Source organism: Mauremys mutica, chromosome 17, assembly GCF_020497125.1.
Source record: "Mauremys mutica isolate MM-2020 ecotype Southern chromosome 17, ASM2049712v1, whole genome shotgun sequence".
Lineage (NCBI taxonomy): Eukaryota > Metazoa > Chordata > Testudines > Geoemydidae > Mauremys > Mauremys mutica.
In genome coordinates, this window is record NC_059088.1 from 10130081 (window position 1) to 10151565 (window position 21485).

General features: G+C 52.0%; 1 protein-coding gene across 2 annotated transcripts; it reads left to right on the top strand.

Annotated features, from left to right (window-relative positions):
• The first annotated feature begins 10899 nt into the window (after positions 1-10899).
• LOC123351754 (chemokine-like receptor 1) lies at positions 10900-15704 on the top strand. Of its 2 annotated transcripts, none has more exons than XM_044991353.1 (2): positions 10900-11053; positions 13984-15704. In XM_044991353.1, exon 2 carries the CDS (start codon positions 14025-14027, stop codon positions 15108-15110), a length of 1086 nt encoding a protein of 361 aa, XP_044847288.1. In that variant the 5' UTR covers positions 10900-11053; positions 13984-14024; the 3' UTR covers positions 15111-15704. The 2 variants fall into 2 exon arrangements, with proteins under 2 accessions (XP_044847288.1, XP_044847289.1); XM_044991354.1 differs by having other exon boundaries at positions 10900-11039.
• The last annotated feature ends 5781 nt before the right edge of the window (positions 15705-21485 follow it).

The window sequence follows — 21485 nt, forward strand, 5'->3', positions numbered from 1 at the left end:
GGAAAACATTTGCATTTGTTTATACATAAGCCTATTCGCTATCTTATTTGTCTTCAATACTAGAACAAAAACAAGGCTGCATTTTACAAGGCCGTAATGACTTTTCACACAATTCACTCTGTACCACATTATCTTATTTCTACATATCTCACAGCATTAGGATCAGAGCCTAACTCCTGCTAAATTAGCTAACATACATTAAGATCCCTTCAAACCTTTATTAATTATTTCTTGGCTTCCACACCGCCAATGGAGCTACAGCCCATTGACTCCAGCTGGGATCTGGACTCACTGACTCCAATGGAGCTACGGCCCATTGACCCCACCTGGGATCTGGCCCCATTGACTCCAAAGGAGCTACGGCCCATTGAGCCCAGCTGGGATCTGGCCCCATTGACTCCAAAGGAGCTAGGCCCATTGACCCCACCTGGGATCTGGCCCCATTGACGCCAGTGGAGCTACGGCCCATTGACCCCAGCTGGGATCTGGCCCCATTGACGCCAGTGGAGCTACGGCCCATTGACCCCAGCTGGGATCTGGCCCCATTGACTCCATTGGAGCAATGGCCCATTGACCCCAGCTGGGATCTGGCCCCATTGATGCCAATGGAGCTACAGCCCATTGACCCCAGTTGGGATCTGGCCCCATTGACTCCAAAGGAACTACAGCCCATTGAGCCCAGCTGGGATCTTGCCCCACTGACGCCAATGGAGCTATGGCCCATTGACCCCAGCTGGGATCTGGCCCCATTGACTCCATTGGAGCAATGGCTCATTGACCCCAGCTGGGATCTGGCCCCATTGACTCCATTGGAGCAATGGCCCATTGACCCCAGCTGGGATCTGGCCCCATTGACTCCATTGGAGCAATGGCCCATTGACCCCAGGTGTGATCTGGCCCCATTGATGCCAATGGAGCTACGGCCTATTGACCCCACCTGGGATCTGGCCCCATTGACTCCAATGGAGCTACGGCCTATTGACCCCACCTGGGATCTGGCCCCATTGACTCCATTGGAGCAACGGCACATTGACCCCAGCTGGGATCTGGCCCCATTGACTCCAGTGGAGCTACGGCCCATTGACCCCAGCTGGGATCTGGCCCCATTGATGCCAATGGAGCTACGGCCCATTGACCCCAGCTGGGATCTGGCCCCATTGATGCCAATGGAGCTACGGCCCATTGACCCCAGCTGGGATCTGGCCCCACTGACGCCAATGGAGCTATGGCCCATTGACCCCAGCTGGGATCTGGCCCCATTGACTCCAAAGGAGCTATGGCCCATTGACCCCAGCTGGGATCTGGCCCCATTGATGCCAATGGAGCTACGGCCTATTGACCCCACCTGGGATCTGGCCCCATTGACTCCAATGGAGCTACGGCTCATTGACCCCAGCTAGGATCTGGCCCCATTGACTCCATTGGAGCAATGGCCCATTGACCACAGCTGGGATCTGGCCCCATTGACGCCAATGGAGCTACAGCCCATTGACCCCAGCTGGGATCTGGCCCCATTGACTCCACTGGAGTAATGGCCCATTGACCCCAGCTGGGATCTGGACTCACTGACTCCAATGGAGCAATGGCACATTGACCCCACCTGGGATCTGGCCCCATTGACTCCAAAGGAGCTACGGCCCATTGAGCCCAGCTGGGATCTGGCCCCATTGACTCCAAAGGAGCTAGGCCCATTGACCCCAGCTGGGATCTGGCCCCATTGTCTCCAGTGGAGCTACAGCCCATTGACTCCAGCTGGGATCTGGACTTACTGACTCCAATGGAGCTACGGCCCATTGACTCCAGCTGGGATCTGGACTCGTTGAGTCCAATGGAGCTATGGCCCAGGACTGGGTGTTTTTCTAGGAATTAGTTAGGGGCAGTTCTCTGGCCTGTGCTCTCCAGGAGATCACACAAGATGATCACAATGGTCCCTTCCCGCCTTGGGGTCTATGAATTTTACTCTCCCGCATAAAATATCTTCCATGGCTATTTCCTGCTGTGGTCTGCTAGGTACGGCTATCGCCAATGTCAGAGGAGGCGCCCCCTAGAGACCGTGCTCTGTACAGCAACGCTGATCTCTTGATCACTGAACCAACATCCACTAGACCCCACGGCCCTCCCGGAGCTGGGAATGGAATGGAATGGAATGGAACCTGCTGTCGCACGCACCCCCGAACGCTATAACCGCCGCACGTCTGTCCCACAAGCATCCTCTGTTTATTGCATCACCTTTGTACGTGGAGACTCAGGCTTTGTCTACACGACCCAGTTTGGTCGGCAAAAGGAACACAGCTCGGGGCGGGGGGGGGGGGTGGGACTGCTGTGCTGCGCTGTGCAGAGCGGGAAGGAAGGCGGCGGGGAGTAATGTCAGGGGTGTCCCCATTTCTCTACCTCAGGCCTAGTTGCTTACAGCCGCTGTCTGAACTTAAAGAGAGCGTGACAAAACAAATAAAAACAAATAAAAGGAAGTTCTTCATCACGCAGCGCACAGTCAACTTGTGGAACTCCTTGCCTGAGGAGGTTGTGAAGGCTAGGACTATAACAGTGTTTAAAAGAGAACTGGATAAATTCATGGTGGTTAAGTCCATAAATGGCTATTAGCCAGGATGGGTAAGGAATGGTGTCCCTAGCCTCTGTTTGTCAAAAGGTGGAGATGGATGGCAGGAGAGAGATCACTTGATCATTGCCTGTTAGGTTCACTCCCTCTGGGGCAGCTGGCATTGGCCACTGTTGGTAGACAGGATACGGGGCTAGATGGACCTTTGGTCTGACACAGTACGGCCGTTCTTATGTTCTTTTCACTTCACCTACTTATGCCCCTTATGCACACAAAATGATTGATCCTCTATCTTGGGATTTTTCCATATCACTCTGACAACACACTCACTCCCCCAATACACACTAGTCTTGGTGTCTCCCCCGCCTCCACGCTCCCTGTCACACACCGTTCCCCCTCCTCCCCCCACACTTCAGTTGAAAAGCAGCTGGCAAGCTAGCAGGATGCCCATGGAATGATGGGACTGAGACACCGGCATTGTGTGACGCTGTCCCTGCCCTATGAGGCGCTGCAAACCCTTCCCAAAGCCCCCTGACCTGCTCTCTGTGTCCGTGCGAGCGCTGCGAGTGGGGATGCGCGCGGCCGACATACGGAGCTCATGGGGACACGCAACTGCTTAATTAAAGAAGAAAAACTTTTGTCAACAAAACTCTGTAATCTAGACAAGGCCTTAGTAACACATGAGTAACATCCTCCCAAACTGCTTCAGTTACTGTAGGTTTAGGATTCCGCAGGTAGGAGAGGATGGAGTGCCTGGATCAGTGGGAACTGGAGGGGGGCTGTCTGTCTGTCTGTCTATCTATCTATCTATCCCCATCCACCCCCTCTATCTATCTATCTATCTATCTATCTATCTATCTATCTATCTATCCCCATCCACCCCCTCTATCTATCTATCTATCTATCTATCTATCTATCTATCTATCTATCTATCTATCTATCTATCTATCTATCCCGATACAAACCATCAATCTACCTAGGCTTCGGCTCACCACAACAGATGCCGTAAAAGTCTCTTCTGTCCAAATCTCTCCTTACATCTGATGTATGAAAATCAGTTTGAATTTGAAAATAGCCTGTGGGAGAAAGAAAAAGCAAATGGGCCCGAATCCTAGCTAAGGTCAATCGGCCTTCGCATCATTGGAGTCAGTGGGGTCAGACCCCAAGCTGGTGTCAATCGGCCGTAGCTTTCCAGCTACACCCCACTCCCCTCCCAGTGCTGGGGACAGGGCCCGGGAGCCAGGACTGACCGTCTGCACGCGCTGTCCACGTGATTTCAGCTCCACAAGTACCAGTCATTTCATCATCTTCCTACTGGGGAAGTTGCAACTCTGCGGACAGGAATTGAGCAAAGTCCTGCCAACCTGCTTCAGTTACAGTTGTGGGACAGGGCAGGAAGGAGGAAGAACAACTGCCTGTTACCGATCTACCGAACTACCCTTCCAGCTATGGGCGGCACCTGAGCCCCGCTGTGGGGAGGCTAACCCTGCGGAGCGTTGGCGGGCCAGGGCTTGGTTAGGGGTATAAAAAGCCTCCCTGGGCTTTATTCCCACCACCCATGCATCTAACCTCATACACCCCCCTCTCTCCATCCCCATATTATCTATCTATCTATCTATCTATCTATCTATCTATCTATCTATCTATCTATCTATCTATCTATCTATCCCCAGACACCCCATCCACCTCATCTATCTATCTATCTATCTATCTATCCCCAGACACCCCATCCACCTCATCTATCTATCTATCTATCTATCTATCTATCTATCTATCTATCTATCTATCTATCTATCTATCTATCTATCTATCTATCCCCAGACACCCCATCCACCTCATCTATCTATCTATCTATCTATCTATCTATCTATCTATCTATCTATCTATCTATCTATCCCCAGACACCCCCTCTATCTATCTATCTATCTATCTCCATCCACCCCCTCTATCTATCTATCTACTTTAGCCAAGTCTCTCATAGCTGATGTATTAAACTCACTTTGAACTTCAGCATAGATTGTGGGAGAAAGACAAAGCAAATCTGCCAGTCCCCCAACTGGGGTCAATCAGCTGCAGCTCCATTGGTGTCAATGGGGCCAGATCCCATCTGGGGTCAATGGGCCGTAGCTCCACTGGAGTCAATGGGGCCAGATCCCAGCTGGGGTCAATGGGCTGCAGCTCCATTGGCATCAATGGAGCCAGATCCCAGCTGCGGTCAATGGGCCGCAGCTCCATTAGCGTCAATGGGGCCAGTTCCCAGCTGGGGTCAATGGGCCGCAGCTCCATTAGCGTCAATGGGGCCAGTTCCCAGCTGGGGTCAATGGGCCGTAGCCCCACTGGGATCAGTAGGGCTAGATCCCTGGCTGCAGCAAAGCAATGTGTTTCAGTCAATGGATCTATGCCATGGACACCAGTCAGGAGTCCGGCTGATCAGTCAGGAGTGCTGCAGTAGGGGGACTGCGCTGGTGAGTATCTGAGTGTCTGTTTGGGGGGGCAGTTTGGCAGTTTGACTGTGTGCTTGATTGTTTGATTGCTTGTTTGACCAGTGTGACCTGGGAGTGCTTTGTTCCAGCTGGGCCTGACTGTTATAAAAAGGCAGTCAGCTGAGCAGCGAACAGCAGAGAGGCAAACAGAAGGAGTTTGCCTGGGAGTTCACTTGAAGAGCGCCTACTGAGGCCCCCCTCTCGCGGGTTTCTCTGAGTAGCGTCTGCCACAAGTAAGGAAGCTCGTAGAAGGAAGAGACTATGGATGCTGAGCGATCCGCTGTTGTGACCTGCACAGGATGCGCCATGATTGTATTCCTTCCACAGGATAGGAGCGACTTCATCTGTACAAAGTGCAAGCTGATCTCCATGTTGTAAGAGAAGATTCAAGGTCTGGAGAAACGAATATCAACCCTGCGTTCCATAAAAGAAAATGAAGATTTCCTGGATAGACATCAGGAACAGCTTCAGCGGGCCACAATGTTCTGAAGATTCAGAGCAGGCTACGCAGCGGGGACAGAAGGCCAGTGAGAATAATTGGCGGCATGTGACTTCCAGAAGAGGAAAGAGTACCAGAAATGTCCATGTACCAGTAACACAGATGCAGGTGAGCAACCGTTTTCATGTTCTCTCCGCAGGTACTAGTGCAGAGGGTGGAGTGGATGATACATCTGAGGGAACAGAGCAGAAGGAGACTCCACTGATTGGAAGGCATGAGATGCACCGTCCTAGGGATGGGGGTTCCACGACCACCACTCCCAAGAGGAGGAGGAGGAGGGTGGTGGTGGTCGGGGACTCTCTCCTCCGGGGGACTGAGTCATCTATCTGCCGCCCTGACCGGGAAAACCGAGAGGTGTGCTGCTTGCCAGGGGCTAGGATTCACGATGTGACGGAGAGACTGCCGAGACTCATCAAGCCCTTGGATCGCTACCCCTTCCTGCTTCTCCACGTGGGCACCAATGATACTGCCAAGAATGACCTTGAGCGTATCACTGCAGACTACGTGGCTCTGGAAAGAAGGATAAAGGAGTTTGAGGAGCAAGTGGTGTTCTCGTCTATCCTCCCTGTGGCAGGAAAAGGCCAGGGTAGAGACCGTCGAATCGTGGAAATCAACGAATGGCTACGCAGATGGTGTCGGAGAGAAGGGTTTGGATTCTTTGACCATGGGATGGTCTTCCAAGAAGAAGAATTGCTAGGCAGAGACGGGCTCCACCTCACGAAGAGAGGGAAGAGCATCTTTGCAAGCAGGCTGGCTAACCTAGTGAGGAGGGCTTTGAACTAGGTTCACTGGGGGAAGGAGACCAAAGCCCCGAGGTAAGTGGGGAAGTGGGATATCGGGAGAAAGCACAAGTAAGTAGGTGAGTGCAAGAGGGGAGAGACACCAGGACGATCAGGGAGTTATCTTACATGCCTATACACAAATGCAAGAAGCCTGGGGAACAAGCAGGGAGAACTAGAAGTCCTGGCACAGTCAGGGAATTATGATGTAACTGGAATAACAGAGACTTGGTGGGATAACTCACATGATTGGAGTACTGTCATGGATGGATATAAACTGTTCAGGAAGGACAGGCAGGGCACAAAAGGTGGGGGAGTTGCATTGTATGTAAGAGAGCAGTATGACTGCTCAGAGCTCCGGTGTGAAACTGCAGAAAAACCTGAGAGTCCCTGGATTAAATTTAGAAGTATGAACAACAAGGGTGATGTCATGGTGGGAGTCTGCTACAGACCACCAGACCAGGGGGATGAGGTGGACGAGGCTTTCTTCCAGCAACTAACAGAAGTTGCTAGATCACAGGCCCTGGTTCTCATGGGTGACTTTAATCACCCCGATATCTGCTGGGAGAGCAATACAGCAGTGCACAGACAATCCAGGAAGTTTCTGTAAAGTGTAGGGGACAATTTCCTGGTGCAAGTGCTGGAGGAACCAACTAGGGGAAAAGCTCTTCTTGACCTGCTGCTCACAAACAGGGAAGAAATAATAGAGGAAGCAATAGTGGATGGGAACCTGGGAGGCAGTGACCATGAGATGGTCGAGTTCAGGATCCTGATACAAGGAAGAAAGGAGAGCAGTAGAACAGAGACCCTGGACTTCAGAAAAGCAGACTTTGACTCCCTCAGAGAACTGATGGGCAAGGTCCCCTGGGAGAATAACATGACGGGGAAAGGAGTCGAGGAAAGCTGGCTGTATTTTAAAGAATCCTTATTGAGGTTGCAGGAACAAACCATCCCTATGTGTAGGAAGAAAAGTAAATATGGCAGGCGACCAGCTTGGCTTAACAGTGAAATCCTTGCTCGTCTTAAACACAAAAAAACCGCTTACAAGAAGTGGAAGATTGGACAAATAACCAGGGAGGAGTATAAAAGTATTGCTCAGACATGCAGGAGTGAAATTAGGAAGGCCAAATCACACTTGGAGTTGCAGCTAGCCGGAGATGTTAGGAGTAACAAGAAGGGTTTCTTCAGGTATGTTAGCAACAGGAAGAAAGTCAAGGAAAGTGTGGGCCCCTTGCTGAATGAGGGAGGGAACCTAGTGACAGAGGATGTGGAGAAAGCTAGTGTACTCAATGTTTTTTTTGCCTCTGTCTTCACAGACAAGGTCAGCTCCCAGACAGCTGCACTCTGCAGCACGGTATGGGGAGGAGGTGACCAGCCCTCTGTGGAGAAAGAAGTAGTTCGGGACTATTTAGAAAAGCTGGACGAGCACAAGTCCATGGGGCCGGATGCGCTGCATCCGAGGGTGCTAAAGGAGTTGTCCGATGAGATTGCAGAGCCATTGGCCATTATCTTTGAAAAATCATGGCGATCGGGAAAGGTCCGGATGACTGGAAAAAAGCTAATATAGTGCCCATCTTTAAAAAAGGGAAGAAGAAAGATCCAGGGAACTACAGGCCAGTCAGTCTCACCTCAGTCCCTGGAAAAATCATGGAACAGGTCCTCAAGGAATCAATCCTGAACCACTTAAAGGAGGGGAAAGTGATCAGGAACAGTCAGCATGGATTCACCAAGGGCAAGTCATGCCTGACTAACCTAATTGCCTTCTATGATGAGATAACCGGCTCTGTGAATGAGGGGAAAGCAGTGGATGTGCTATTTCTGGACTTTAGCAAAGCTTTTGATACAGTCTCCCACAGTATTCTTGCCAGCAAGTTAAAGAAGTCTGGGCTGGATGAATGGACGGTAAGGTGGACAGAAAACTGGCTAGATGGTCGGGCTCAACGGGTAGTGATCAATGGTTCCATGTCTAGTTGGCAGCCGGTATCAAGTGGAGTGCCCCAAGGGTCGGTGCTGGGGCCGGTTTTGTTCAATATCTTCATTAACGATCTGGAGGATGGTGTGGACTGCACCCTTAGCAAGTTTGCAGATGACACTAAACTGGGAGGAGTGGTTGATACGCTGGAGGGTAGGGATAGGATACAGAGGGACCTAGACAAATTAGAGGATTGGGCCAAAAGAAATATGATGAGGTTCAACAAGGACAAGTGCAGAGTCCTGCACTTAGGACGGAAGAATCCCATGCACTGCTACAGACTAGGGACCGAATGGCTGGGCAGCAGTTCTGCAGAAAGGGACCTAGGGGTTACAGTGGACGAAAAGCTGAATATGAGTCAGCAGTGTGCCCTTGTTGCCAAGAAGGCTAATGGCATTTTGGGTTGTATAAGTAGGGGCATTTCCAGCAGATCGAGGGATGTGATCATTCCCCTCTACTCAGCACTGGTGAGGCCTCATCTGGAGTACTGTGTCCAGTTTTGGGCCCCACACTACAAGAAGGATGTGGATAAATTGGAGAGAGTCCAGCGGAGGGCAACAAAAATGATTAGGGGGCTGGAGCACATGACTTATGAGGAGAGGCTGAGGGAACTGGGATTGTTTAGTCTGCAGAAGAGAAGAATGAGGGGGGATTTGATAGCTGCTTTCAAGTACCTGAAAGGGGGTTCCAGAGAGGATGGATCCAGACTGTTCTCAGTGGTAGAAGATGACAGAACAAGGAGTAATGGTCTCAAGTTGCAGTGGGGGGGTCTAGGTTGGATATTAGGAAAACCTTTTTCAGTAGGAGGGTGGTGAAGCACTGGAATGGGTTCCCTAGGGAGGTGGTGGAATCTCCTTCCTTAGAGGTTTTTAAGGTCAGGCTTGACAAAGCCCTGGCTGGGATGATTTAGTTGGGGTTGGTCCTGCTTTGAGCAGGGGGTTGGACTAGATACCTCCTGAGGTCCCTTCCAACCCTGAGATTCTATGATGGGGGCGTCCAAACTACACAAACTGCAAGAGAGCTCCTGTCGCTGAGAACATAGAAGAGGGGGAGGGGGAGAGGGCGGCACAGGAACTTGTGGGGAGTTCAGGTCCCCAGCTGGACAGGGAAAAGTTTCCGTTGCAACCCACGGAAGTAGCGGAAGTTCCAGGCGATCTGCCTGGGCTTTGTAAAGCTCCTGATCTGGGTTACCCTTCCCCCCGCCTCAGCCAGTCCCCAAGCCCTTAGTGCCCTCCCCGCTCTAACCACTAGACCCCACTCCTGTCCCAGAGCTGGGGATCCAAACCAGGAGTCCTGGCTTCCAGCCCTGCTGTAATAACTGGGCCTGCAAACGAATCGGAATTGCGGGCTCAGCTGTGAGAAGCGAGTGAAAATTCCGTCTCAACCCCCTCGAACAATCGACGACGATGGGAAAAGGTGCCAAAGGGAACCAAAGAGACGGACCCCAAAGCCCGGCGGGTGCTAAGCTGAGGCCGGGGAAATGTGAGACATGGAGATCAGCGAACCACAGTTGGGGTGTCGGATACTGGGTGTAACTGATGGATGCTGTAACCACCACCGGCCAAGTCAGACACCCCACTTTGTGGGTCCTTTCCCTCTCTCCGTCTCGCTCTCATTCCTCTCCTTTTGCCACCCGGCCAAAAAAAGCCTGGCTTGGCCAGCTAGGCCTATGTATTTTGCAGCCCTGCCGCCTCTCTGTGCCCAGAGGGGTGGCTAAAAGCAGCACCCGGCACGGTCTGATGCTGGTACGAGTTTGCCAGGTCTCGGGGTGGGGCTTTTCCGGCAGCGAAGTTGCAAGCGAGAGTCACGCCGGGAGACAGAAGCGGCGTTTTCTCGCCTTGCTGGGGTTTTCTCACCGTTTTCTGTGGGTTTGTCACATTTTGTCTTCTAGGAAACAGCATCAGACTTTAACAACAGCGGGAAGGACGCCGGCTCCAGCCCAACCCAGCTGACTTCTCCTCCATCCCCAAAAGGACAGGGATCATCTCTGCCACCAGCTAAAAGGCTGTCGGACCAGGTGGGTTTTCCCCTTCCCGAAATCTCTCGGCACCCAAGGGCACAAGAGTTATGGTTCAAGTGAAAGCCCGACTTCATAATTTACATTGCAAAGGCATTCGCTCCCCCTCCCCCCCGTTTCTTTGATAAAAGGGTGTTTGCTGGGGTCAGAGACAGGCTGCAGACTCTGTGGAGCAAACCCTGAACCTTGTTTAATGTTGGACAGTTTCAGGTTCATGGTCACAACTTTGACTTTTGGGGTCCTTTAGTATAAATTAATACAACATCCCCCCTACTCTTACCACTAGACCCCACAGCTGGGGGGACAGCAGCCAGGAGTCCTGACTCCCAGCCCCCCATGTTCTAACCCACCAGACCCCACTCCTCAGCCAGAGCCAGAACGCAGGAAGCCTGGCTCCCAACCCCGCTGCTATCACCCACTAGACCACGCTTCTCAGCCAGAGCCAGGGATAGAACCCAGGAGTCCTGTTCCACGCCTGTGCAGATTTCAGGGGTTACATCACTTTTCCGCTGTTCTTGCTGTTGGGTCAGAAGCTCAGTGTTCTTCCTGTGTTGGTCAAGTGATGTGGGTCACGCCTTGCTGACACCACAATACAAAGCCATCCCGGGCCTCTGGAGGGTTTGAGATCCTCTACCCGAGAGAGCAGACGGGTCTGGCTTCAAAGGAGAGGATCAGCAGGGGACGTCGCCCTTAGAGAGCCCCACTGACGGGAAAGGAGACATCACACGCACTGTGAGCACTCAGAAGTATAAGAGGGTGACCAGGACTCCTGGGTTTTCTACATGGCTCCGGGGAGGGAAGTGGGGTCCAGTGTTTAGAGCAGTGGGGACTGGGAACCAGGACTCCTGGGTTCTCTCCCTAGCTCTAGGAGCAGAGTGGGGTCTAGTGGATTAGAGAGGGGCTGGGAGCCAGGACTCCTGGGTTCTCTCCCCACCTGTGGGGGGCTGGGAACCAGGACTGCTGGGCTGGTATTCTTGGTTCTGGAGGGGTAAAATCTCCCGTCCCATGCAGAAGAGGAAGTGGTGCTGGGACGGGGGTGGCGTGGAGTCTGTCTTTCCTCTTCGCCTGTTTAACAACTGCCCCTGGGTTGGGACATCGGGTGCGACGGATCCTGAGACCTGCACGTCGAAGAGCAGGTGTTTGAACAGGGTGTGCCGAAGAAACGGCTGCAGTAGCGGACTGAGAACCACGAGAAGGGGGCAGAGAGCCTTCCAGCTGCCAGGTTACCAGCCTTGACTGTAATCAGTTGCTACAGATTTTACAAATCTTTCCGTGCACGTCTCAGCCCTTCGTTTAACTCAAGGCCTCCAGGTCTTTGCCCCCCAAAAGCTGGGGAGGCAACCCCCGCTCTCCCCGCACAGATCAGTTAACTGGGGGCAGACTTCGGGGTAGGGGCGGTCTGACTGTGGGAAGCTTTTCTCATGTGGAGCTGCTGCCTCTCAGAAGGAATGTGCCAGATTTATGGACTTGGCTAGCTGGGCTGGAGCCACTGTTGTAACCACTAGATCCCAGAGCCAGGAACCCTAAAAACCATCCCTCCCTCCTAGTACCAGTTCCAGAACCCAGGAGTCCTGACCCCCAATTCCCCATGCCATTCTCCACTCCCCTCCCAGTGCCAGAACCCAGGAGTCCTGACCCCAGCCACCCTGCTCTAACCCCCGGTCCCCTCTCCCCACCCAGAGGTGGGGATAGAACCCAGGCCTGCTAATCATCCCCAACTTTTTTCTGAAAGTTTGCAAGGCGTATCCCAGGTGGGAGGAGAGCTATTAATGAACAGCCTGCTAATCACTATGGGGCATAGAAACCCTCCCCCCTGCCAGTTTCCCACATTTGGGTCATTCGTCCCCTATTGCATGGTTTGAAGGTTTGGGGTAACTATGGGAGGACCTGTGCTGAATAATAATTTAAACCCCACTGAAACAGTAATAAATAATTTGCTGATCGTGGTGCAACACACAACAAACCACAGGCATTTTGATTTTCCATCTAATTTCTCAGCGTCCAGTGCCCCCTACTGGCAGCCTACAGATTTTTGAGTGTCACCTGGTGAACTATTTTGATCAAATTGTTTTTTTCAGTGAAAAATGCAGATTTGGTGACACTGAAACATATCACGAATCTGGGCCGGTTTCACGAAATTGTTCATTTCAGGATCCCGCCCCACCTCGGCCTGCCAAAACACCCCCTCCCCCCATTGAAATGTTTCCACTGGGCATTTTTGGAAACAAAAATGACTGTTCAAAATGACTTCTCAATTTGAAATATCCTTGAATTTTATCTATTTTTAAATGATTCATGAAAAACACTTGAGATCCAAATGAAGTCGTTCTGTTCGGGTTGAAAGAAATAGTTCCCCAAACTGATTTTTCCTGACTTTTTCAGTCACTGAAAATTGCAAAAAAATTTCATTTTGGTTCAATCTGAAACAATCTTTCCTCCTCGATGGTTCAGAATCACCAACGAACTGAAAAATCCATTATTAGAGAGCACCCAATGGCATCCAACACACACCATAGACCTCCCCCCAGTTGATTATGGAGGGGATGGTATGATGGGATAGCCTAGTTTTGGCAATTAATTTGGCAACTGATCTTTGATTATCAGCAGGTAAGTATGCCCAGTGGTCTGTGATGGGATGTTAGGTGGGGTGGGATCTGAGTTATTACAGAGAATTCTTTCCTGGGTGCTGGCTGGTGAGTCTTGCCCACATGCTCAGGGTTGAGCTGATCGCCATATTGGGGTCGGGAAGGAATTTTCCCCAGGGCAGATTGGCAGAGGCCCTGGAGGTTTTTCGCCTTCCTCTGCAGCATGGGGCAGGGGTCACTTGCTGGAGGATTCTCTGCAGCTTGAGGTCTTCAAACCACAACTTGAGGACTTCAATAATTCAGACGTAGGTTAGGGGTTTGTTATAGAAGTGGATGTCGGTGAGATTCTGTGGCCTGCGTTGTGCAGGAGGTCAGACTAGATGATCATAATGGTCCCTTCTGACCTTAAAGTCTATGAGTCTATTCCTGCTTGAACTAAAGCCGATCTTTTAGAAACACCTCCAGTCTTGATTTTGAAACTGTCAGTGATAGAGAATCCACTAGAGCCGCTAGGAAGTTATTCCGATGGTGAATTCCGTCACCAATAAAAAGTTGCCTCTTACTTCCAGCTTCAATTTGTCTTGCTTCAACTTCCAGCCATTGGGTCTTGTTAGGTTTTTGGTTGCTAGACCAAAGAACCCATGGCCAAATATTTGGTCTCCATGTAGGTACCTATAGACTGGGCCTCTTCAGCTTCACCCCTTCCACTTCTCTTTGTTAGGCCAGATAGATGGATTTCCTGGAATCTCTCACTGTAAGGCAGGTGTTCCAATATTTGAATCATTCCCATCGCTCCTCTCTGAGTCCTCTCCAATTTATCACCATCCTTGAGTTTGAAGTCTTTGACCTAACACAGTGACCAGGAAATAAGTAAGTTAATTTACCAGCTAGGGGCCAGGAGAGTATCTTGATCCCCTTTCTCTATCATCTTTGTCCAAGTTTCTCACCGAGTATAAAAGTGGTGCAATAGAATACAGGAGTCCCGAGTTCCCTTGGCCCTTCTGAAGGGTAGTGTTCCCGCCAAGTCACTGGCTGGTTGGGAGGTTGCCAGGGGAGATAACTAATGGGTGAGTTGTGTTGGTGTGTGACAGGTGGAGAAAGAGGTAAGACAGAGAGAACTGAAGACATCCCCATGGCTGTGAAGGGCACCTCTCTCCCCACAACTCTCTTGGATGTCTTCTCCACCTCCTCTTATGATGGCTACAATCATGACGATGCGGTCCGGAAGCAAGCGCTCATCAATAAAATGCATGTGGTCACTATGATCATCTATTCCATTGCCTTCGTGCTGGGAGTGATGGGCAACGGGCTGGTCATCTTCATCACCGGCTTCCGGATGAAGAGGACGGTCAACACCATCTGGTTTCTCAACCTGGCCGTGGCCGACTTCATCTTCACCTTCTTCCTCCCCTTCAGTGTGGCCTACACAGCCCTGGGCTTCCACTGGCCCTTTGGAAGGGCATTGTGTAAGATCAACAGCGCTTTGGCTTTCCTCAACCTCTATGCCAGCGTCTATCTCCTCATGGTCATCAGCATAGACCGCTGCATCTCCGTACTGCACCCTGTGTGGGCCCAAAACCACCGCACACCCCACCTGGCTTTACTGGTAGCCTTGGGTGTGTGGGTCGTGGCCTTCGCCTTGTGTTCTCCAAACCTATACTTCCGCCACACGGCACCCTCCCCATACAACAAGAACATCACCAACTGCTACAACAATTTCGACACGGCCGGGGAAGGGGCTACCAAAGAGCAGAAAGACAGGTCGGAAAACACAAACCACCGGGCCATGATCATCAGCCGCTTTATATTAGGCTTCCTTATCCCCTTCACCGTCATCGTGTGCTGCTACAGTGCCATCTTGGCCAAGGTAAGGAGGAACCAACTGGCCCGATCTGGGAAGCCCTTCAAGGTCATCGCCGCCGTGATCGTGGCTTTCTTCCTCTGCTGGCTCCCCTACCACATCTTCTCCTTCCTGGAGATGAACCGGACACCCAGCCTGGACACCACCCTCATTGTCGGCCTCCCCTTGACCGCCAGCCTGGCCTTCATCAACAGCTGCCTCAACCCCATCCTCTACGTCTTCATGGGTCAGGACTTCAAGGAGAAGCTGCGCCGCTCCCTCTTCTCAGCCTTCGAAAGTGCCTTCAGCGAGGAGGCCGCCAGCACCGTTGCGAACACGAAGAGCAAGTCCACAGACACGGACTCCCAGGTCTTCTAGGCACCATGCGTCTGCTGAGAGCTGGGAACCTCAGCTGTGTTCGGCCAGAATCTCTCTCCCACATCAACCGGGGCAAAATTGACCCAATGAACTCCACCCTTCCATAGACATGATTCCCTGCTCAGCTCTGTTTGTGTTGATATACCCCTGCCAGGGATGGTCTAGGTTCGCTTGGTCCTGTCTCGCCATGGAAGAAGAGGCTTGAAAGCCTCTTGAGGTTCCTTCTAACCATACATTTCTGTGAACAGATGCTTCCATATGGATAGATAGAAGCCAACGAAGAACAAAATGCCATCACCCGGTGGTGGGATCCTTTGCTGATTTCTCTGTAGTAAATGCATTCAGCGAGCATAACTCGAGCAGCATTTTCTATACCCAAGCGTGATTTTGGGGGCATCCAGCTGGAGATATCTAGTGTTCGGAGGGACTTTGTCGAAATAACATCCTTTAAAATGGCTCCATTTGGTTTCTGAGAACAAACACTTAAACCTTGGCTTTTCTCCTTTCCTCCTTAATAGCATGTATCTCAGTTTCTTAATTAACAGAGTTTTATTGGAAGCTGAGGCTGTATGAAATAAAATGCTTGTGCTTGCAGATCCTTGGAGCTGGGAATTGTATCTGAATGGGGGACACAGTCAAGATAATAGAGACAATAGAGCTGCGTTGTAGAAAGATTCTGGTTTCTTCATTAAAAAAAAAAAAGACACCTTCCCAATAAGGGGCGAATTGTTCACTATAAGGGGGGATTGTCTGTAGGGGAGTTTAGTTCATTATGTGGGAGGGTCCCTGGAGCGGGGTGGACCCCTGCTCCTGCCCCTGCCCTGAAGGGTTAAAAACAGCCCTGGGAGGGGGCTGTGGTGGGAGAAAGCAGCTTTTAGGCTGGGCTGATTGGGGGAAGTGGCTGCAGCTGGGGCCACACCCCAAACTGAGCAACAGGGCCTTATAAGAAGCCCAGGGAAGCCAGAAGCCCAGTCAGTCTCTGTCTGTTTGTAGAGGGAGAAGGGCCTGGCTGCAGGGAGCTGGACACAAGGTACCTGAGTGGAGCAGGGCTGGGGAAAGGCAGAGGAGCTGGGGAGCTCCAGCCTGGAAAGCCCCAGGCTGCGGCCTAGCACAAGGCCAACAGGAACTGGGGGTTGCAGAGGGCAGCCCAGGGGTAGGCCAAGGCAGCAGGTCCAAACCCTCCTTGCCAGTGATGAGTGGCTGATACTGCAGCCTGCCCCAGGGCATGGGGGCTAGACGATGACTGGCAGTAGCTGTATATTGAGGCAAGGTGGGAGTAGTGGGTGGAGGTTCCCCAGGGAGGGGAGACCCTAAGACTGAGGGGGTACTGTGAGGGGGCAGCACCCCAGGTAAAAGGGCACCGGGTCCAGGGAGGGACACGGGGGCCAGAGGACAGGCAGATCACCGGCCTGCAGAGGGCACTCTGGAGCTGAAACTGAGCTAATTTCCAGAAGTCACCAGCAGGAGGTGCCGCAGGGGTGAGTTTGCTCGTCTACAGTCCCTCAAAGGGGTTATGAGCTCATTATCAGAAGTTATCACTATAGTAAAAGATGACTTGTTTGGAAATAGAGCTCTGGGAGGGGAGTGGGGCATAGTGGGTTAGAATCGGGGGAGGCGGACAGGGGAGAGGCTGGGAGCCAGGACTCCTGGGTTCTCTCCCCAGCTCTGAGAGGGGAGTGGGGCATAGAGGGTTAGAGTGGGGGAGAGGCTGGGCGCCAGGACTCCTGGGTTCTATCCAAAGCTCTGGGAGGGAAGCGGGGTCAAGGGTTACAGCAGGGCGTGGTGGGGGGACTTAGAGGCAGGAGTCCTGTGTGTGATTATGGGGCAGGCTGCTTTTTTGAGGTGGGAAGGGAGGGGGTGAAGGATTGTGAACAGCTGAGCACGGGACAGAAGGGACCCTGGGGTTGGTCAGTGTCAGCATCCTGTCTGATGGCTCCAAATTGCTGCCACTTAGGGGCCAAGTGCCAGAATAGGCCGAACCAGATCCTTCTTTGTTGCCTCTGGTTTGCCAGATGCATTCAGCCTTCATAATGGTGGGATTTAAAACCCGGGTGGGAGCACTAACTCCTGTACAAATGGAGTTAATGCACAAGGGACACCCAGGTCAAACTCACTGGACCCCACGCCCCTCCCAGAGCTGGGGAGAGAACCCAGGAGTCCTGGCTCCCAGCCCCCCTGCTCTACCTACTAGATGCTATTCCCATTCCCGGAGCTGGGGAGAGAACCCAGGCATCCTGGCTCCCACCGATAGTCAGAAGGGCCAGTCTCTGGCTGTGGCTAGAAGAGAGCACAAGGCCCATCCTCCTCCTGCTCTGGGCTGGACAGACTGACAGACCACAGAGCAGCCGGACCAACGCCCTGATTCCTGCCCTGTCAATGTTCCCACCTCCCCATGGCAGCTCTTGACTCTCTGCCAGCCACCTCCCTCTGCCCGTGTCAGCCTGGCCCAGACTTGTACAGGGGCCAGGACACAGAACTACCATCACTGGATCAGCCCTATGGGCCCATCTAGCCCGGTGTCCCGCCCCCTCCCTTCTGCCCCAAATCAGTGTCATGGGCCCATCGAGCCTGGTATCCTGCCCTCTCCCTGACTACCTAGATCAGGCCCATGGTCTCAGCCAACCTGGTGTCCTGCCCCCTTATTTAATGCCCCTTTGCGCAGCCCTAGAGCTTGGTAACCAGATGCCAAAGTCTCAGTCATGGGCTCCTGAAGGCCTGGTAGGTTTCTCAGCACTGGACAGCTCCACCATCTCAGAACACATGGCCCTAAAAGTTACAGGGGGAGAAGAGAGACAGAGGGGCTGGTCCAGGTGGGGTGGATGGGAGTCCAAGTGGGGTGGGGTCCAGGAGGATGACGAAGGCCTCCTCTGTGGAGAGGAAGGAGGTGAAGATGAAGTCGGCCATGGCTGGGTTGAGATCCAGACGGTGGCCACCAGCTGGCGATTAAGATGATCGAGCCGTTGTCTGTCATGCTGAGTAGGAATCCCAGACTGAAGAGGACGGCTAAGAGAATTCCTCTCCATTCATGATGGGCTCCATCCTCTTCTCTGTGCTGGTAGGGATTCCCGAAGAAGGGGTGTAAGGTGCTGTTCACATATGGAAAGGCGGGGTGGGCCTAGGGGGGCCAGAAGGGCATGATCTCCTCCATCCTCCGCCATCCAAACCCACATCCACCTTCCCCATTAGTGCCGAGGGAGCAGGGAGTTGACAGAGCTGGGCAGAAAAAGGTTTTCCCATGCCACACATTTCTGAAAAATGCTCCCGGCCCAAATTGGAACCAAACCTTGAAATTCCAATGTTTTCATGAATCATAAATCCTATTCAATTTATTCATAAATGATCTGGAGAAAGGGGTAAACAGTGAGGTGGCCAAGTTTGCAGATGATACTAAACTTCTCAAGATAGTTAAGACCAAAGCAGATTGTGAAGAACTTCAAAAAGATCTCACAAAACTAAGTGATTGGGCAACAAAATGGCAAATGAAATTTAATGTGGATAAATGTAAAGTAATGCACATTGGAAAAAATAACCCCAACTATACATACAACATGATGGGGGCTAATTTAGCTACAACGAGTCAGGAAAAAGATCTTGGCGTCATCGTGGATAGTTCTCTGAAGATGTCCATGCAGTGTGCAGAGGCGGTCAAAAAAGCAAACAGGATGTTAGGAATCATTAAAAAGGGGATAGAGAATAAGACTGAGAATATATTATTGCCCTTATATAAATCCATGGTACGCCCACATCTCGAATACTGTGTACAGATGTGGTCTCCTCACCTCAAAAAAGATATTCTAGCACTAGAAAAGGTTCAGAAAAGGGCAACTAAAATGATTAGGGGTTTAGAGAGGGTCCCATACGAGGAAAGATTAAAGAGGCTAGGACTCTTCAGCCTGGAAAAGAGAAGACTAAGAGGGGACATGATAGAGGTATATAAAATCATGAGTGATGTTGAGAAAGTGGATAAGGAAAAGTTATTTACTTATTCCCATAATACGAGAACTAGGGGTCACCAAATGAAATTAATAGGCAGCAGGTTTAAAACAAATAAAAGGAAGTTCTTCTTCACGCAGCACACAGTCAACTAGTGGAACTCCTTACCTGAGGAGGTTGTGAAGGCTAGGACTATAACAATGTTTAAAAGGGGACTGGATAAATTCATGGTGGCTAAGTCCATAAGTGGCTATTAGCCAGGATGGGTAAGGAATGGTGTCCCTAGCCTCTGTTCGTCAGAGGATGGAGATGGATGGCAGGAGAGAGATCACTTGATCATTGCCTGTTAGATTCACTCCCTCAGGGGCACCTGGCATTGGCCACTGTCGGTAGACGGATACTGGGATAGATGAACCTTTGGTCTGACCCGGTACGGCCTTTCTTATGTTCTTATCTTAACCAAAAACCGGGGTTGGGGGGTAATCAATTCGGGACAATCAGAGATTCCAAGGCCAGAAGGGACCATTGTGATCATCTAGTCCACTGGTCCCCAAATTTTTTACACTGTGCCCCTCTTTTACAGCTGTTCATGTCCCCCCACCCCACCTCTTGGAGCTGGGTCTGGGAGCGGAGCTCCAGGAGCGGGAGGGGCGCGGACAGAGGTAAAGGGGCTGAGGCTGGGGCCACAGCTGGGGGTGGACATGGAGCTCCGGGTGCGGGGATGACAGCCAGGGCTGAGCCCTGGAGTGGGGAGCTGTGCCAGCCGTGATCCCCGAACGTTCCTCGCCGCCCACCTAGGGGGCACCCTTCCCAGACTGGGGACCTCTAATCTAGTTTGATCACGTGGATAACACAGGTCATAGGACTCTTCCTGACTTAATTCCTGCCTGAACAGGAGCAGATAACAAATATCCCAACTCACTTTAAAACTTGCCAGTGGCAGAGACTCCACCCCCATCTAAACCCTCCGTTCTGCCCGCTTCAAAATGGTGCGTTTCAATCCCACCCCTTTGAACATTTCTTTTTTAGCTTGTATTTGCCAAAACAAAAAGGCTGTTTGGGAAGAATCACTCTTTCGTCTGGAATTTCAAAACTTCCTCCCCGCCAAAAAATTGTTTTTCAACCAAGAGATCGGTGGAATTCCCGCGAAAAGATCCAATTTAGAAGAAATCGGTGGTTTTGGACAGGCAAAAAAGTCTTGCCAAAAATGTCAGCTCTTCAGATAAGTAGTGAGATGGGCTGAACCCCCCACCCCATTCCTCCCCCTGCAGAGTGGGCAGAGCTTTCTCTTCCCTGGGGGCGGGGCTTCCCCCACTTTTCTCTCAGAAGGGCGGGGCTTCTTCTTCCCCCTCCCCTCTTGCTCTGCCTGTTGATTGGCAGCTGCCGCCCCACGCCATGCCATGTGCTGATTGGCCACATGTCAGTGCCACTCAATAATTGGCTGTGGAATACTGAGAGATGAAAGGGCAGGAGCTGGTCCAATCCAGTTCTGACTAGCCCAGTGCGGGGGGAGGGGGGCAGGAGAGGGAGGATCCAACCCAGGCCACACCCCCACAGGCCGAAGTAGGGCGCAGCCTTGTGAATAGGGAAGGGGCGATGGGTTGGTGGTGTGGGAAAGCTCCCTTCCAGGGCTGGGGCAGCTGGATGTGGGGCAGCGTCTCCACACTGGTGGGGGGGTAGTAGTGGGGATAATGGGACACGAGGTTCCCTCTGAAGCTACTCCCCCATGGCCCATTGTTCCGTTGCAAATCTTCCCTGACTCAGCCCAGGTGCCACCCCGACCGTACCCTCTACAGAGCCATGGCCCCGTCAGCCACTGGGGGGATCCACCGGCTCCATCGAGGGCAGGGTGGGGTATTGGGGGACTCCTCACAAGAGGGACCCTGCTGGGGGAGGGGAGTCGGGAAGGACCCGGGTTTCCACTGGAGGGATCAGAGCCTTTCCTTACCCATGGATCCCCAGAGCAGGTCTCCCACCATGGCCCTGGCATCTGATGCTCTGGCCAGGCTGGGAAGCTTGGTGGGGTCATGGGAAGAGGAAGGAGGAGATGGCGTTGGGGACTCTGATTTTGAGCAGCCTTGGGACTGTCATTTTCCCATGTCATTTGTTGTTAACAAAGGAGTCACACGGCTTCTCATCCCACATCATTCTCAGTTCCTTGTTTACTTTTCATCATGACCCTGCTGCTTTAACCCACTAGACCCCACTCCCCTCCCAGCGTTAGAGACAGAACCCAGAAGTCCTGGGCCCCAGCCCGCCCCTGCTATAACCACTAGACCCCACTCCCCTCCCCAAACTGGGGATAGAACCCAGGAGTCCTGGGTCCCTGCCCCCCTGCTCTAACCCACTACACTACTACACCCCCTCCCCTCCCTGAGTGCAATGGAAATTAATTCTGAACTTTCATGTGAAACAAAACTTCTGCTCTATGACCAGCACTAG

What these genes read in the sequence shown, in the direction of transcription:
- LOC123351754 (XM_044991353.1), top strand. Translation starts at nt 14,025, where the DNA reads ATGGCTGTGAAGGGCACCTCTCTCCCCACAACTCTCTTGGATGTCTTC.